The sequence below is a fragment of the Neolamprologus brichardi genome, chromosome 15 (genome assembly GCF_056152115.1).
Source record: "Neolamprologus brichardi isolate AB-2024 chromosome 15, ASM5615211v1, whole genome shotgun sequence".
NCBI lineage: Eukaryota > Metazoa > Chordata > Actinopteri > Cichliformes > Cichlidae > Neolamprologus > Neolamprologus brichardi.
The window spans coordinates 3,877,470-3,896,993 of record NC_142118.1 but is presented as its reverse complement, the minus strand read 5'-3'; the positions used below and the strand labels follow the sequence as shown (position 1 = coordinate 3,896,993).

General features: G+C 42.0%; 1 protein-coding gene across 5 annotated transcripts in view; it reads left to right on the top strand.

Moving 5' to 3' along the window:
* The window catches only part of klhl29 (kelch-like family member 29), a 280,861-nt gene that overhangs the window by 232,317 nt on the left and 29,020 nt on the right, over positions 1 to 19,524 (top strand). For all 5 annotated transcript variants that reach the window (XM_087852069.1, XM_087852071.1, XM_087852070.1 and 2 more), the window contains one exon: positions 1,440 to 1,620. In XM_087852069.1, the coding sequence (XP_087708195.1) occupies positions 1,440 to 1,620 (181 nt within the window). The remainder of the gene's footprint in view (positions 1 to 1,439; positions 1,621 to 19,524) is intronic.

Here is a 19,524-nt window from a genome sequence, read left to right as displayed (position 1 = left end):
TTGGGGGTGTGTTTGATGTAAAAGAAGTTGGATAAATATAGGCAATTGTGTAATAAAAAGAAGAAACACAATAAAAGTAAGTATTAGCAAAAGATTGAGAAGAGGATACAGAGTTTATCTGGCTCACATCTCTAGGCAGTAAAGTCCACAGTTTGAGGGTCACAGGGCAGCAGAGGTAAAAAGTCGAGGTGTGGATCTCTAGCAGCGGACGGTCTCGTAGGGAGTCGACAGATTGCAGATATAGGCAGGAGCCGGAGCACTGAAGGCTTTTTGAACACGCAGTAAAACCTTAAAATCAATTCTGAAACTCCAGGGTAACCACTGAAGAGAGGATTTCTGTGAGGCGGTTGCTTCGCTTACTGCGTGTTGAAAATCTTGGCAGCAGCGTTTTGTAACAGCTGCATTATTTAAATGTTTCACGTGCCGATACCAGAGTAAAGTGCATCGCAGAAGTCGAGTGTAGACGAGAGAGAAGCATGTGTGACCTTTTCTAAGTATGCAAGGAAGGAATAACCCGATCTTGGTCAGCTGTCTCGGTTGGCCAAAGCAGCACTAACTTTCCGTCACCTGACCGCTTAAATACAATAACACGGTCATAAATAACACCTAGGTTGTGGAGCTCTTTTTGAAAATTATTAGATGAGGGACTCAGACTAGCGGAGAGATTATTAAGTGCTACAAGTGTTGGGGACTTCAGGGGGCATTTGCAATTACCTCTAATTTGGAGTCGGGAGCGGGAAATTTTTGGACATCCAGTTTTTAATTTAAGCAAAGTAGGACATGATGCATCAACGGCGCCGAGCTTTACTGGGACGTACATGTGGGTGTCTGATTTCTCAGGGTTACCACGTGGAAAGCACGAGTACAGTAAATAAACCGCTGGGGAACTTTATAGAAATAGAGGTCAAGAGATGGGAGGCACCTTAAAGCACGGCGCAGGAGAGCCAGGCCAAGAGATGAGAAATGTCGTGAAATCAGGGGTGAATCACTTATGCAACACAGTTCTTCGGGCCGCTGATTAAATACCGGTCCGCTGAGCCGAGGTCAAAGAGAAGATCGATGGTTATTTACTTCTTTGTTGAACACAATTGCGATGAAGCCGGTAGTAAGAGAAAAGCTGACTATCACGTTCTCTTAGTGTTAATAAACATGACAATAATGACGGATGCCTGGATGATTTTCATAGTGATGAAATCATCCAGCACCTTCTCACTTTGTTCAAGCACCTGACAGGTCTGGTTTTAACCAGTCATTAATCTTCAGCCCTATAATTGCCACAGCAGTAGTTCCACAAACCCCAGCAGCGACTAATATGCACCAAAGCAGAAGATTTAGCCCATTTTTGCTATGACAGAGGAAAACTGGCGTGTTTTTTTTTTCTAGCTCTCTTGATCGCCCTGCTTATCAACTCTAATAAACCTTTTTTTTGTGCATTGCAGGTGGCACAGAGTCAGGTGTGATGGTGGCTGATGTGTGGTGCTACATGTCTCTTTTGGACAACTGGAATCTGGTGTCCCGGATGACCGTGGCTCGCTGTCGGCACAACAGCCTGGTGTACGATGGCAAGCTGTACACGATCGGCGGACTGGGCGTATCGGGGAACCTGGACCACGTGGAGAGGTAAAAGTCACGCAAAGCACCTCTGTCGTGGCTGCCGCGTCAGAGCTTGATCAGCGCGGTCAGTAGGGGGATGCTGAGCAGTACAAATAAATATTCACACTGCACAGCAAAACATGGCAGATGGTGTGGCACGCAGTAGTGCGGTGCAGCATATTGCAAAAGGGGTTGGACAGGTTTCTTAGCATTTTTTAAAAAAGGTGAAAAGGTGCAAAGGAGTGAATCTGGGCTGGGGGATATTAAAATGGTCACAGCCGTGAGTGGTGTCCCGGAGCAGCACTCGTGTTTGTGAGTGGCGCACGAGTGAGACGATTTGCTTTCTGAGATCAGAGCGGCACAATGTGTCTGATTCCATCCACGGCATCGGCACATTAGCGAGACTTTATCCGGAGGTCGTACTTTGTGGCCTGTTCAGCTGGGTCTTCTTTTATGGAAACTCTCCAGCATGAAACCAGAAATAGGCGACGTCGTCAAGGAGTATAATGAATCCCTAGTGGCACGAAACATGTGCAGGCGTTATCCAGATTTAATAGTTTGATTGATCTCATTTTGATTTTTTTTTTTAAAACACTGCTCCCTATTTCTTAGTTTACCCTCTAACCTGGGCTGATGAGCATGTTACAAAGCGGGGAGAAGAGGAGGGTTGCTTCCCTTGCTCGACAGAGCAAGATTAACCAAAGCAATCAAAAGAACATTACTGAGTATATTAGAGCAGGCCGCTGTCGCTCATTACCTAGCAGCTCAATTGATCTCCGAAGCTTCTCGCAATGCACAACAGTCCTCCAAATGAAACAGCCTAATTTGATATTTCCCCATAATGCTGCCATACAGTGTCGTTATGACAGGGGGGAGATGGAATATTTGCCCCGTAATGGAAACGCATTTGATTCCTCCGTCTCTGAGCTGCTTAATTTGAGAGCTGCCGATGCATCTAGGGCATTCGAGGCTCCAAAGAAATCACTGTTTCACAGTGCGATGCGCCCGTGCGCGTTTCTCACTCTCTGCCCTGGTGTGTGTTTTTGTGCAATCATGAGAAGCTTCTGTGAGGCCCACAGCAACTGGACTCAATCATCAGCACCGTGAAACTTTAACCTACTTTGCCTCTCTCCAAGAACGACCAGAGGCCTCCTCTGCTTGTTGTTAGCGCTCCACCGTTGCGCTGTAGCAGACTGTGCAAGCTACGGAGAAATAACACACAAACACAAAACCAAACAGAACAGCTGACATTTGAATAGTTAATATGGAAATGCACTGTTTGCGCGCCGAGGCGAGGCATTTGTAGCACGAGGTCAAGGTTGTTTTCTCTGGCCATGTCATATAAACGCCAGCAGGTCTCTGAAGCAATTGTCAAGGCAATCAACGGGCTTGTTTCTAAGCAACCCGGGTTTTAATTTTGTCTCCTTTTAAGACTGTTATGTGGAACGAGTAACAAAGTCACAAGGTCCAAGGGTTCACTATGCTAGGGCCAGGATTCCTATGCTTATGTTTATGTGTTTAAAAAGGGTCAACATAAAGAACTACGTGTGGTAGCATGTCGAGGGAGTATCAAAGACAGACTTGCCGGTGGTCGTCCCAGTAACCCTTGACCATGACAGCATTTTTTTGTTGTTTTTTTCGTCTTTTGTTGTGTGTTTGTCTTATAACAAAAATGATCTTGAGCTACACAAAGCGCTCTTGCACACTTTTCATTCATTCACATACAGCGGGGTATACACTGTAAACAGGAAGCAGCTGGGTGCTTCGGGGAAAGACATGTTTTGACTGATAAGACCTGGCCAGGTAGCAAACAGGGTATCTGTTATCGTTGCCATAAGTCTCCTTTTCTGTCCTGTCTGCGCTTCCACACTGCAAGCAGAGTTTCCAAAAACAGAGTTTTAGAATAAATTTAGAAGCTTTCCAAAAGAAGAAAAGGAAGACGATGTTTTCAGTGACCTGAAACTTCATTTGCATTTAGACAAAGGGCCAGAATGCATTAAAAGAGCTATTTTTAAAAGATACTTGCTTACAGTACTCGTAGAAAGTCTTAAACTGCCCCTTATTTCTTTACATTTTGCTTCCAGGAAGCCAGACTTTGTGGTCTTAAGCAACAGTACTCCAGGCTTTCTGACAGTCTTACTTTAATTTGTTTGTGTTTTAAATTAAAAAACAAATAATTAATAAATGGGAAAAGCATGTGTTACATATCAGAGTTCTTCCAGTCCATTATTCCTGCCAAAGTAAGGGGAAATATAACAATTACAGAATAATAAGTTAAAAAGAGTGCAGATCCTCAGGAGCTAATCACAGTCTCCAGCTTTTTGAGTGTGTTTCTTATATTCCTCGTTGTGGATGTAGAGGATGGCCGCCTTCCAGCTTCTGTTTTCTTCTTTTTCGCTGCAGTATCTCCTCTGTGCCATCACACCTCAATCACCAGCCTTGTAGTTAGCTTTAGGTGTCTATGACCTCGTTGCCAGTTCATCAGTTGCCCTTTCTTCGAACACTTTTGTGGGTACACCTCACATGACCTGCCATTTTGAAGATGCTGTCACCCTGTCATCTAGCCATCTCTGGCCCTTGTTAAAGTACATTTTGTCCATTTTGTCAGCTTCAAGAACTGACTGTTCACTTCATGGCTGACACTGTGTATTCCACCCATTTATATTTAGTTATTTACTGGTGGATGGTTTATGCTGCAGTGCGTCTGTATATCTCTTATATTTTTAAAGTTTCAGCAGGGATTTTGTTTTGTTTTGTTTTAAACTATCTTAATGATTTCCAATCAAAATGTGCTATTTCTATAGTCGCTTAATTTTCTGATTAGGCGTGTTGACTTTTGGCAAATGTCTTTGTCGTCAGTGTTGTTGATTAAAAGGTTGATTACTGGCAGGTATTTGCAGTGTGAGCTGCATCTACATTTCTGAAGACGTCAAGCTATATTCACTGCAAAACAATTACTGAAGAACAATAGAGGTAATATAAAGATTATAAGTAAAATAAATAAATAAATAAAATAATAATAATATTAACGATAATATTAATATTAATAATAGTTAATATGTCCTTGTAGATATCCAATTAACCCTTTAAAGCCGGTTTGCATAACTATTTTTAAATCCTGGTAGCACAGCAACCACGTAAGCTAGCGCAATAATTTGTTTTGCATATGAAACCGGAGGAGTTGTACTTACATCTTATGCCATCAGCTTGTCCTTGGTCACAGTTGCCTTCCACATATAGATTTGCAAAAACTGCATAAAAAGCACTGCGCGAACTATCGCATGTCCGCCATGACCTGCTTGAAACTGGAAGTGACGTCAATTGGCGGAAATGTAGCTTTTTACCATCAGGGCCTCATGAGCCTATACTGGTATTTTTAAAAGTTATGCTTGGCTTTATGACTTTCCGTGTTGTTTCTGGGATGCTTAGGACTCATATTGCACTGCTGGAAATAGTTTATTTTGATGCATATGCTGTTTTTTTGCAAATTTGCATTATAATATTTATTTTTGTTTTTCCTGCAGTGTATAAAAATTGGTGTATTTCAAAAATAAAACTATGAAGACACTTAAAATAAATTTCCTGTGGTTGGAAACTATTTTGTGCAACTTTTTTGTATTTACAGTTTTGAGGGATAAGCTTCTTAAATTTCTCTAACTATATATGTTAAAAAAACAAAAACGATTTTCAATTTTTTGGTAGTTTATTGCACGTTTTTGCAATTTATTTAATTACTATGCACTTAATGCATGCATATTATTAAAATCTAGGCTATAATGGTTGTATTGATGTATATCAACTTGAAATGCTCCCAAAAATGGCTCCACAGCATGTAAAAATATAATATAAGCTCTGGCGGACTTGGTTCTATGGTAGGTCTTAAAGGGTTAAAAGAGTGAGTGGTGATACAGCTAACTCGTCCATAAGCATGAGTGTTCATATTTAAGCCACATTATAAACACCTTTCAGCAATTTTCCTGTCACTTAGAGAAAACCGTGCTTTAAATAGTCTGAGCTGTAAGACCTGTTCAGGAACCACATATCACTTCTGAGTATAATTTGTCTTTAGTGGAAAGTGAAGTAATGAAGGAATAATGTGATAACAAAGACATTTTAATTAGTCGCTTTGTCATGCACTACTACAACTACATCACTGAGTCTTACTGTCAGCTGATTAATTTCACTTATTAACAACAACTTCACAAAAACCCCTGTATCCCGCCTGAAGCTAGACCTCACGGCTGTGCTGCAGAACTTAAAAAGCAACATGATTTACAGTCATGTGAAAAGCAGTTTTCACAGGATCGGCGCAGTCCTGTGAAAAACTAACTACACTCATTTCAGTAGCTTCTAGAACCGCCTTTATCGGCAATAACTTGAAGTACTCGTTTTCTGTATGAGTCTCTCACATTGTTGCGAAGGAACTTTGGCCTCCTCTTTGTTACAATGTTGCTTTGTTCATCGAGAGCACAGTCCTCCAAACTATTCAAATCGAGTTAAGTTCTGCACTTTGACTTGACCGTTATAAAACGTTGATTCTTCTCTTTCTCAGCCATTCTGCTGTAAATTTACTGCTGTGCTCGGGGTCATTGTCCTGCTGCATGACTCAGTTTCAGACAAAATTTAGCTCTCGGACAGATGGCCTCACGTTAGTGTCTAGATTACTTTGGTATGCAAAGAGGTGCATGGCTGATTGGAAGGTGCCCAGGTTGCAAAACAAACCCAAACATCATCCTTGCATCACCACGCTTGACAGTTGGTATAAGGTTTTTGGTCTCATCTGTCCAAAGAACAGTCCAAACACTGTTGCAGAAGTCTTGAGGTTTGCTCACGTACACATTTGCAAACCTAAGCTGTGCTGTCACGTTCTTTTTAGAGAGAAGAGGCTTTCTCTTGTCAACCCTTCCAAATAAGCCTAGTTTTTTTGGTCTTTTTCAAATTGTACTGTCATGATTTGTAAGATTTAACATGCTGAGGTCTCTGACTCTGAGACGGAACTTTTGTTCTGCTGTGTTGTTACACCTCAGCCGTAAAAGGGTAATGGGGTATTTTCATCACCTTGCTAGGCCGGCGACGTGGACACCCAAAACCTCAGACGAGTTTGAATCTCAGTGACCTCGACCTCAAGCTTAGATATAACACCTGAATGCTCAAGACCAACAAACGTCCAACACTTCTGCTTTTACAGAGGTGCTCAACATCTGCCTTCTGCTTACCCTCATAAAAGGAAACAGTAAAGATGTTTTCCCGTGACTATATCCTCTAATTCTGAAATAAGAAGTAAGCACACAGGAGAAAATTGAATCCCTTAGCATTAAATACACTGTAATCCATTTCATTAGCGTTTTGCTGCAACAGGATTACAACTTCTGTTTTAACCAGTAGCTCATAGTATTAGCATTATTAATAATATTAGCAAAAACTAGGTTTACAATAAGACTTCTGATGTACAACTGCTACACAGTCCTGTAGCTCTTATCATCAGGCTGTAATTGCCACTTGTGGCGATTCTTTAACAAAAGTTCTGATGCGTCCTTCTCGCTTGAATTTCATTAGAGTCGCAAAACGCAGGCTTTGAGTTGGTTATCACGAGTCGACGAGGCTCGAGAAGCCACGCGGTAACAGACAGCCCGCTAAATGTGTTTTTCAAAGTTCTTAATACTTTCTTAAAATGCTTAAACAATGTGAAAGAAACTGTGTGGGGGCAAGTTTTGGAGCTTAATACTGCAGCTTTGTTTTGCAGAGGAAGGATGAGCAATTTCAAAGATTAAGGAGGATTTGTGAACAACAGGCAGCTGGTCTGTCAAATCAACTGAAAAGACAGATGCTATAAGTCATACACAGTCTCAACAGCTTGGTGAGGAGCTTGACAGATTAACAACAGCAGTTTCATAAGACTCATAAACAGGATTCTAATTCTTCAAATTGCTTTTTTAAAAGAAACAAGGTGCAGGCCAGAGGCACCATTAGAAAGATTAATTCCTCTGAAAATTGAAGTTGACATAAAAAAAATTATTTCCACTGTAAAAGCAGTAAAACTGGGCTTTTTAAAGCTTTTGAACTTAAATGAAGACGTCCGCAGTTCAAATCAGCCGCGTCTTTGTTTTGTTTATCACTTACACTACTCTAATATCTCGCGTGCTACATCGTGGTTGGAGGGGGCGCTTAAAATGTGATATTTTAATAGAGTGTACATATGAATTATTGCATTTGTCTCACAGGCCAGGAAATGATACAGCTGAAGATTATTCAGATCATTTCCAGGCCATTTCTGAAAGCATTTGTTCCTCTCTGCTTTGATAAATGAGCTCCATTAACTGCTGATCCTTGATTTTTGCAGCTAACCACTAGATTTGGCAGGTGTGGCCCTGCTGTGAGTCGCAGTTGGCTCTACTGCAGCTCAGTAACTGTGGGGCCAAAACTCCAAAGATAGTAGAGACTTCAACGGGGAGGCAGCCAGTCCGCAGCAGGACTAAATCCTGGCTGCTGGAGATAAGGTGGCTGTTACTCAAACACTTTTTTTTTTCTTGCCTCTGCAAGGAAGAAGAACTGCACACATCTGAAGTACACTTGTAATATGGAGAGTTAATAACATTCAGAAATCATTAGTCAGTGTATGTGAATAGCTGCCTTGTTTAATATGCAGATGGCTGGTGGGGATTGTATGTGAAGGCTGCAGGATGGCACGAAACGATGCGACAGCGAGAGCTGATTTGCTCCTCTCGTAGACTGATTGATGCAGAGATTGTTTACACACGCAGCCAGTCTTTTTTCATTATGCATGAGTCTGCGTTTCTGCCTGCGCTTGTGTGTTCCTTGAGTATATGTACATATGTATGCACACATTTGTTGTCTGCATATGATGTCTCATCCAGCAACAGCCAAGGTCTCTCACCTTCCAGCTCAGGCTCCGAACACTCTGACACATCATTTGCAGTCCGTCCTCTTTCCCTGCACTCCCCATCTCCCCATCCATCTCACTGAGGGTTTCACGCTCCTAACCGTGAAATTCACCCACATTCACAATTATGTCTTCAATCAGAGCCATCTCAAAGCTAGTAGGATAAAGCCTTTCCTTGGGAACGGCAGGAGGTCCAAATCAACACTCAGAGGACTGAGCTGGCTTATTCCTTTCTCTGCTATCTGTGCTAATGACTGACAGACTTTTGGAGGTGGGAGCAGTTGAGTTCGGGAGGCTTTTAACTTGCAATCAGGTATCCCGGGCCCGCATGCTCCTTAGCATGTTGATCCTTTGGCAAACCAAAATGATTGCAGACATTGAATAATTCATGGCTGTCTAATAATGTGTCAATCACGGATGGTTTTGTTTTATTTATCACGCACTATGAACAGGTTTGTGCGTCCTCCAAGCTCTATTGCAAGTTAATATTGCATGAAGACTGCCAGCAACATGACGCTGAGTACAGCAACTAGCTTTTCTCATCAGGGATGTTGTGCTGTTTGGCTAAACAAGTCTGGGGGAGAGAGGAGGCTTTTTTAATAGCTTTTCAAAATAAAACGACCTTTTAAATTGTGCATGCGCCTGTAAAATCTGCAGTGAAAGAGCTCCATTGTTCGTCTCTTGTTTTTCAGGTTCATTAACATTTGTTGTGCTGTAAAAGAAACATCGCCGCACTTCACCTACGAGTGTGTGTGTGTGTGTGTGAGAGAGAGAGATTATTCAGATGTCAGTCACTGAGCGCCGAAGGTCAGGACTGCGTTTTCTCCCATCCCCGTGAAGGGTGCCGAGCTCCTCTAGTGCAGTCAACCTTGGTTTGACTCAACCACTGTCTTTTTCCTACCCTTGATAAAAATCCTCCTCCTTCTATTTTAAGTTTGGCTTTTTCCATTAAGTGCCGCTATTCTTTCGACCAGCATAATGGGGCATTTCAAGAATGTTGGCTTAGTCTGGCACAGGAGGCAAATTGTAACGCCTCGACAACCTTACAGAGGAGTGCTGAATAGCTCTTGGGAAATTTCATCAACTCGAGCATGACCAAGAACATACAGTGAGATGGAGACCCCAGCGGGAGGTTTTATCATACCTCACGCTGAACACAGTTTAAGTCTTCTGTGAACTGACAAGTCCCTTAAATACTTGATGTCCCCGGGAAAAAGGTCCTCTCTTCTGCATCCTGCTCTGCAGAAGGAGGCTTCGGCTGCTGTTTGAGTCACAGTCCGGCAGGCTTTCTCCCACATAACAAAAACGTCTTCATTTGTTTTTGCAAGGCTCCAATCTGTTCACATTTTCTCATACATCCTGCCACCTACATTTTAGCTCTTACTCTCAGGATGCAGATGCACCGCGAGCACGCTCAGTCCATGTAAATACTGACAGGCTGGATTCGGGTACAGTGACTTGGGAGATGGAGGTCCTCCTTTGTCCGTTTTAGCTTCCTGCCCAACAGCACTCTCTTTTGGAGATTTTGGGGAAATCACCAGCAGGGTAATGATGCTAATAACAACAGAGCGTCCTGCAGCTCCGCAGCCCCAGGCATTCAGGACCCTGCGGTGAAGCAGGCAGGAAAGAGGGGAGGAGAGAGACAGAAGAGAAGCGAGTCGAAAAGAGTTTAGCAGTGCAGCGCCAACAGGAGAAGATGAGAGGGAGTGTAGACGCAGCAGCCCCAGGTGGGCCTATGAGCGCTGCACCATCAGTCACAGTGGAACCAATGGGCTTGTGTGAAGAAACCCTCAGTCTGCTCTCCCGGACCCTCCAGCCTCTGCACTGAAATAATGAAGTGACGGGCTGCTGCGTCTCCTATACGTCCGCATGCGTGTTGCTGTGTGGCTCTGTTTCTGCATACTGGGTCAGACGGCGCCTGGGGCTAGTTTTGGAGGGGGTGGGCCGACGGTGTGGGTTGAGGGGGTGCAACCACGCGGCGTGCCACTGTGGTCGAAGGGGAGACAACGGGCTCCCAGAGACCCCTTGCTGAGGCAGTTTCTCCCCCGCAGAGCAAATCCCCGCTCCTCGGGATTAACCAACTTCACAGCGCATTGCTCCTACTGCACATTGGATCGAACTCCAGCTTCACACCTCCATTCACGCTCAAACACAAGCCCTCGTGGCCCCTCTGTGGTACCCGTGACCCCTTCCCAAAGGGTCGATGTGGATTTTCTTCTTCTCATGACTCTCCCTGTTCCCATGCAAGCAGTAGCTCATCTACAACAGACACTGTTTACTTGAAGAGTTCAGTGTGTTTTTGCTCAGATTTAATTCCAGAACAGCAGGAAAATCTATTTGCATACAGCTTAGCTTTCTGAAGTGAAATTAGGCTTGTTGCTTTTGTTTTTTGCCTTTAAGTAAATTAATCACTTTGTTAGGTGATAATTCAGCTTCTCAAATGTGGAAGTTATACCTGCATGTATGCAGTTTTTGTACACAAACAGACCTTTGGCAATGTTTTTTCAGATGTTTACAGAAAGGTTCATTTTCCTATTTGCAGTGTTCTGCGTGTACACAGTCATTTTCCAGCTCTGTGGAAGTACTTTGCTGTATTTTTCATGCTCTGGGAAAAAAAATAGCAAGGGAGACCAAATCAGGCAGATCATCACATCTCTCTCATATTTCTCCCTCCCCGTGCCTCCTCCTCTCCCTCCTTACGGTTTCTACTTTTAACTGCAATCTCCAGCCTCTTCTGCACCTTGTGTCCCATTGCTCTCTCTGTCTCTTTACAGTGCTGATTAGGTGGGCAGGAAGATGATGGGTGTATTTGGGGCCTTCGAGGCCGGCGATGTCGTATCTGTCTGACATGCTCGAGCAAAGACAGTGTCTCCTCTTCATTGTCTTCTAATAGGGCACCGGGGTCTCTGAGACAGGGAGGTAGATGGCGCATTGCGTGTGCGTACGTGCGTGCACATGCGTGTGTGTGCATGACAGTTACAGAGAAACATTGGTGAATGATGGCAGGTGTGCCCGAGGATGGTATTAGGGAAAGGCATGAGGAATACTGCAGGTAATGAGTAGTACGAGCTGTATGTGCTTCTGCCTCACTGATAAACGATGCTCTGGCACTTTGGACAATTTCAGCCTTTACCAACAGCCGAGCCATTTTTCTCTCACCTTTTTTGCTCCTGTGCTTTTTTCCCCTCCTCTCTCACTTCTTTTTTTTTCCTCTTTCGCTCACTTCCTCCCATCTTTCACTCCTAAAGACACCCAGACACACATTAATAAAACGTATTTTCCGTTTGAGCGCTTGCTGCATAATTCCTACCTAGTTAGACAGGTTGCAGCAGAATGTTTGCTGGCTAATTATCAGTGGTTAGGCTGTGACAGATGCCGCCATGATGGTTGGCAGCCAGTTCAGCGTCCCCGCTCAGGAGGAAGCAACAGCTGACCTTTAGAAAGCATAGGCTGGCAAGGCAAACCTTTGCAATATCCAGGCAGCGTGCCTCCCCAGGACACAGGGAGGGATCGACAGTGGAGGTGGAAGGGTTAGTTGTTATATATAGATTTGTCCTGAGTGTATTTGTGTGTGCATGTGTGTGTACGGTCAAGGTGAGGGGTTTTCACATAAACAATGATAGGCACAAGCACAGTGCTATTTTCAGCTTTTGTCCAGGTCTCTCCAGCGAACGTGTGTGCAGCATATACAGCGTGCTCAGTGTGAACGCCTTCATCTATTGTTGAAGTAAGATGCAGACAGGAAGTTCAACTTAGGTTGATGAATACGGGTCCTTTGTGAAGCTCCTTTTTGACACAAGTATTTTGGCTTTTGCACTTCTTGTGTTTTGAAAGTGAGCATCGTGAGCAAGGTGTGGATATGAATCAGCTGCAACCTTCAGTGCTGGAAAATGACACCAACAGGGTCATTTATCTGTTTTTAGTGGCTCGTTCCAAATGTGAGTCAGTGCCATTGAGAACCATGTTGATAAAGCCAACTTTACTGCATTAAAAAGCATGTTTGCACCACGAGTCATGTGATTAATGTAGCTTTTTTCATGCATAACAACTCTACAGCGGGTAAATTATTTATAACCCAACCATCTGGACAGTAGAGTAGGGACAGGACCTCTTTGATTGACAGGGGTGTTGGAGCCAGTCAGTGTCTTCTAGGCCTCATCGCTGCTAATTGGAGTCATTTGACTGGACGACTCATCCGTGTTTGTGCTGCTGTTGCCTTTGGAGCAGTTTTAATGGAATTAACTGACTAATAATGTGGCTGAAGTTTAGTTTTGGTGACTGGTGTTTTATTAGTAATCTATTAGTGTGTTGATCAGCACTGTAGTTAGCAGTATGTGTCTGTGCATTGCACCCATACAGGCCATGGATGCTTGTCAAACCTTCTAGCATCTCTTCATCAAACCATTTAAATGTCTGGCTCTAAAAATCCATCCAGTAAAAAGTAGTGGGTGACAGCTACTCTGTCTTTTTCTGTTTATGGTCAGGACACTGCCCGCTCAAACTATAGCGATTTGTTGATCGCTGGCTCAATTTACAGTTAGGCCCTGAAGTTTAAACTGACTTTTTTCCCCCTTTTCTTTCCTTTGTTCACCAACACAGAAATCAATATGTGATTAAAGGTCAGACTTCCAGCTTTAAGGGGTTTAAAAATAAGAACTGCTTTCACTGTTGAGGAATTACAGCCGTTTTTATACATAGTGTCCCATTTTTAGAGGCTCGGGTGACACCAGGTGAGTGACTTTACATTGAAGAACATCCCATTTCTTTGCCTTGGGGAACTCTCGGGTTGCTTTTTCAGTAAGCTTTGGACCCTCATCTACTTGCGCTGTGAAGTCAGTCCAGTCAGTTTTGCATTTGGCTGAATTTGAATCTGAACGTGCACACTTCACAATTTCTCCTGCTGCTTCTGTCAGCAGTCATGTTATCAGTAAACACTAGTGGCCTGATTCCACTGATAGCCATACTCCACCATGTTTGACAGATAATATGGTATGCTTCAGACCATGAGCTGTTTCTTCCCCATTAGAGGTGGCGATACAGCTCCCTACAGCCAGTATTTCAAGTAAATTTGCGATGATGATAGTTCTGACAATAGGAAAAAACATTTTATCTGTGATTGCAGCTTGCAGGCAGCATCATTTATTTATTAGCGCAAACAAAATGAATGACATTTTCCTTCTTCTTCTTTTCCACTGAGCAAGTTTGTTGTTTCCACCTGTAGCAGGAACAGTTTTCTTGCATATTTTTTGCAAAGCCTTGTGTTTTGTTCAAGGTTATTTAAGTAGCTCTCTTTATTTTCCCCGTGACGCACAGCTGCTGTCAACAGCCTCGTCTCATTGTAGTTGTGTGCACCAGGCAGTGTAAACACATGATGACGCTACATCGATTATCTAATATGACACATTCATATCATGTAAAAATGCATCATTTATGTACAGACACTATGATATGGCATGCTGCTATTCTCCATACTCTAATTTCTGTCAAAGTTAATCTGAATTCCTAATCCGATACTTTTGTTAAACCTCTTGAATCAAAGATGAAAGTCGCGCTTTCAATCACATTATGACTGATTTTAATAAAAAATGCCCTGTATTGATGCACAAAGGAAAAAGTGCAAACACAAAAACCCTGTCATTGTCACAAAACTAACTGTACGCTGCACAAAATCAAAGTTTAGAAAACGAATGAAATAAAATAATTGGAAAAACATTTAATGATATTCTAAACCAAATGAGTATAGGCTCCTGAGATCTGACCACCTGCTACATGGCTAATCATCTCCCCCCTTATAATACACGACATATTCACTGTCTTTCTTTAAACAACTCAACATTGTTAGCTGATTTTAATAAAAGAGACTAGCAGGAGCACTACAGGTGTCCCTCAAACCACCAGTGCTTCTGGATGAGAACAACAATAAAAAAAAAAGAAAATAGAATTACAGCTAAAGCATGGCATAAAAATCCAGGTCCTAGCACTCAAGGTTGTTTTCAACATGTAATAAAAAGCCATAATTTCACTGAGTTAGAGACAAAAAAAATATACCAACACGCATTTGTGCCTTTTTCAGAGTGTAGAGGCATAAAGATACCGGCAATGGCAATCATAATTTCACTCACCACGGGTGCACAATTCAAGTGCATGCATCATTTTCTTTCTAGCCTCCAGGGGCAGTGATGAGTATGCAGCGTTTCTCTTTTTAAGCTAAGAGCATCTCACTGAGAGCACACATACTAAGGCTATAAACACTTTTCTTACTGAGGATGGTGTTGACAGAAGAAGATAAAACCCACAGTGCTCTCCTATAGACATATAAATACAACACACTGCAGTCATAAAAATACCAACATACGCCGTAGTAATCTCAGTTTGGAGAAATACCCCTTCGTAAGTCAGTGTTAGTCAGTGAAAGGGACGGACAGGATGAGGATTCACCTGTGTGGTAAATGGATGGGTTCTTATGTAGCACTTTTCTGCTGGAGCACTTACGCAGTACGTCTCATTCACACAAGCATATTTTTTCTGTCTTCTATCACAGTGCTTTCTATGTAGCACTCCAGTGAAAACACAGCCAGCCCATATTATTATAGCACCTGTATTTTATCAAATACTAAACAGTAGATGAAAAAAGAGGCACAGACGGCATACAAATAATAGCTGTAGGCTCTGGATATAAAAAGTAAAGAACACTCAACGCGCTTTGGTGGGTTTTTTGGGGGGATTATTTTAATTTACCATACCATACCACCTTTATTTATAAAGCACTTTAACATAAAACCAGAGTTCACAAAGTGCTGTACATGCTAATAGCATAAGTAAAGAAAAATTAAAATGAGATAAGATAAGATAAAATAAATAACTAAAAAACTAAAATAAATTGAAACATGTTAAAACAAATTGAGTCAACCCCTCTAATCAATGCCAAAGGCTTCAGCAAATAAATATGTTTTAAGAAGACTTTTAAATTCAGAAAGAGAAGAGGCCTGCCTAACATGCAAGGGTAGATCATTCCACAACTTTGGAGCAACTACAGCAAAAGCACGATCACCTTTAAATTTATACTTAGTTTTCGGTACCTTAAGGAGCTGCTGATTGGCGGACCTAAGGGAACGGGCAGGTGTTATATGGTTGTAGTAGCTCCGAGAGGTAGGGGGGGGCAGGCCATTAAGAGATTTAAAAGCAAATAAGAGAATTTTAAAAACAATCCTAAAATGTACAGGTAGCCAGTGGAGTGAAATTAAAATTGGGGTAATGTGCTCAGACTTTTTTGTTCCAGTTAAAAGACGTGCTGCAGCATTTTGCACAACCTGCAGGCGCCTAATGGATGCATCACTAACCCCAAAATAAAGTGCGTTACAATAATCCAGCCTAGAAGTAACAAAGGCATGGATTACTGTCTCAAAATGCTGTTTCGATAAGATAGGCTTTATTTTGGCTAATTTCCTCAAATGAAAAAAGCTAGATTTCACTAGTCCACTTAAATTTACCCTTTTTAAAACTTTCAAATCTCTTAGATTCAGTAATAATAGTAATTAATCTGCGGCGACTTTTTCTCCAGCAATTTGGATGTTAATTTTAATACTAGCACCACTACTCGCCACCCTGCACCAGCACAGCGCTGCCCTACTTGGCTGCTATCAACACGGGGGCTTACGTCGGTAATGAAGTGGGGTGTCAGTCTTCCATCTTCCGTCGAGTTTTGAAGAGTGCGGAGCAGTAATTGGTGTACGACCTACAGCACCGGCAGCACTCATGTCCCCCGTCCTACGTGACATTCCCATCCAATTAAATCTGCGTCTGCACACACATACAGACACTGAAAGTGCACACCCTCTCTATTATCGTCGCTCCCTAACTTCTCTTCCTGGTGGCCTTTCAAGGTGCCTTTTTCCATTCACGGGAGTGTCGTGCGGCATATCTGTAGGTTATCTACATACACAATGCGTATGTGTGTACGCGTATCTTGCCAAGTTGTGCGTCGAAGCATTGAGGAAACAGACTTGTGTTCCAAATGAGTTCATTTTCAGGGATTATGGTTAAATCTGTGTGGCTAGTGGATGGATTGCTCTGTCTCACAAGGATTAGCTGAAGGTGACACTGAGGTGGTAGGTCTGCGTCCATCTGTGTTTGTATGTACTCCCATAGTCTGCTCTGTGTGTGTGTGTGTGTGTGTGATTGTGTGAGTGAGTGCAGTTATGCATGGTGTGTACAAGTATGTCTGTGTTATTAGCCTAAAATGTTCTGTAATCCATCAGAGTTAATGAGTTGTGTGTGTGTGTGAGTGTGTGCTCTCCTACAGTGATGGCAGTGTGTGTTGTGTACGTGGTGTCTTTTGAATGACCTTGACTTCAGTCTGTCAAATGAGCACACTTCCAGGCCGTCCATACGGGAGCAAGACTCCATCAGATCCCCAGATGTCGTAATACACAATCTGTCAGATGTGTGTACGATGAGTAAATAACAAGCAAAACACTGCTGCCCTTGAAGTAAACGAGGAAGATCTGGCAGTCCATGAATGAGCTAGCGTGCCGGAGGTTAAATCAGTGGTTCTTAACCTGAGGGTCAAGAGCCAGTTAGGTTTAAGGCAGGTCACATGGATGACTAAAGGGATCACATAGGGACACAAATTTCCATTAATTATTTCTCTCTCATGCTTAAATTGTGGTCTTTTTTTATAGCCGTCCTCAAGTAGCTACAACAGAAACTGCAGTTTTAGATACTTCCACATATTATTCTGGAGGTTGCTGCTTATTACGAACCAAAAATGTCCAGTTAGCTTTAAACAGTAAGCTGTCATTTCTATGCTATATTGTAATAGCTATACTGATTTTCCTCAATGTGGTCACTGGCATTTACCAGAAATAAAAGGTAATAAAGACTATAACTAACAATGAACCTAATAAAATCTAAAACAGTTTCAAACATAAAAAGCTAAACTGAAACTAGCAATCCCACTCTGGAAGCTAATCTAAGCTACACTGAATTAAAAATAAAAAATAAAAAAAAGCAAACCAATAAGAAAATACAAACTTACAATAACACTGGTAGCACTGGTATAATAAGATCATCCAGTCATCGGCCTCCAATTTGGCTGCCTGTGATCTGTAACCTAGCATAATCGCGCTTTTAGTCATAGCTGCTAGCTGCTACGCTAATAATGACTTAATCGGGTAATTGCTAACAGTTAAACAGCTAACATTAACGTGTGTGCTGCGAGGTAATACTTATGATTAGTGTTTAATACTTTGATGATATTTTTTGAAATTCCTCATAAAGTGCCGTTCGGTGTTGTGAACATCAACTATTTCAGCTGTTAGCGCTGCAGCGGCGCTGTGTGAAGATGTTTGTCATCTGGAGGAGCCAAAGACAGCACCGTGGCAAACGAGTATCTGATCCGACATTCATTTTTATTACTGAATAGTATCAGTTCTTTTTTGACAACCCTACATTGAGGCTAATTTTTCCTCACACTAACTCCCCGCTGCCGCTAACTGTTAAGTGCAGTCAGGCTAAACTACCATTAGCTTCGCAATCAGGGACTCATTCAGAAAATAATGAAGAAAATGGTCCTCAAAATTATGTTTTATAATGTAACCTCAAAAGATGTTAGATTAGATTTTGCAAAAATTACACATTACAAAACTTAATGCAGTTCATGTTAGACTGAATGACAAAAGCATTAGCGTAATTGCAGGATAGTTCTCACACATTATGAACTACTTGAATACCAACATGAAATGTAAACTGTACATTATTGCATGCATTGAAACATGAATTAATTTTTTAAAAATATAATTAAATAGATTGGATATTGGCTGTAAACATATTGCCACTGAAATTTTTGGGCATTTAGTTTGTGATGCTTCAGGATTTTCCTCCTACGGGTTTTAGGTGAGTTTATTTCCACTTACAGATGTTTCCCATAATATGTTGATACATTAATTAAGTTTTTACAGGTTTACAGGTTAACTATTCATTACTATCCTGCCTTAACAGACGACTATTTGTGTTTATTGTCTGCTTGAAGCTTTGGTGGGTCTTCCTATCGAGTTCTCATAACCAGACATTTATATGTGTGAAGGGTGCTGAGCTCTCTAAGGTAGGACTCGGCGGATTTCACCATCAGACATTGATTAGCAACCTGGGGAGAGAGCACACAGATACAAACAGCTGTCACATGCAGAGAAAATCAACACGGGAAATAGAGGTGCATACAAACGAGTTCAAATTAGTTGTCACAATGCTGCTGTTTTTGTTTTCATGTCTGACAATTTGTGTAGAGTAGTGTTTTTGTGAACTAGAGCTAGCAAAAGATGGGGTTTGTCTGTGTTATTCTTGGCACATTGAAGGGTACATGTTTATTTTAAGAAAACTGAATAATTGTATTAATGTTAAATTAGACTTATGCATCTATTTAGTATTTCTCAATGATTACTGTTGACTGCATCTTTATCTAAAAGTCATTTGTCCCTTATTAGCCACATAATGCATCAGTAATGAATTTTATTTTCAGGATTAAGTGTCTTCGTGCTTCAGGAGGCAATTCCAGTGCAGCTGCAGTCGAGTACAAGACCTTAAAATACCCACAGCGAACATGTGGCCAAGACAGCCTCTTTGGGTTAATTGATGCTATATTTCTACATGTGTCCTGGTGCAAGGAAAATGTAAGCAAAGAGTGCAAGTCAGACAAGAAGATTGTGATTTGGAGAAATGGATGTTTGAGTGCTGGTGGCCAACAGAAAGCAGGGTGATATTGGAGGTGTGGGCGCAGGCCTTACAGTTTCTGTGATGTGCTCTGACACACAGATGGCAGCTGACACAACACAGATAGACTCTCATTCTGTGCTCTCACACCCACTCTCACTCCTCTTCTCCAAAATGGATGTTTTCTCTCTGTTCACGGTTCCATGCGTCAGTCGTCTGACTTGATAGACAGACACACAGACAGATTAATCTGAAAAATATTACTACCTTTCCCTACTTGATTCCTCTCCTCTTTTTTTAACCCCTTTTCCATTGCATTTCCT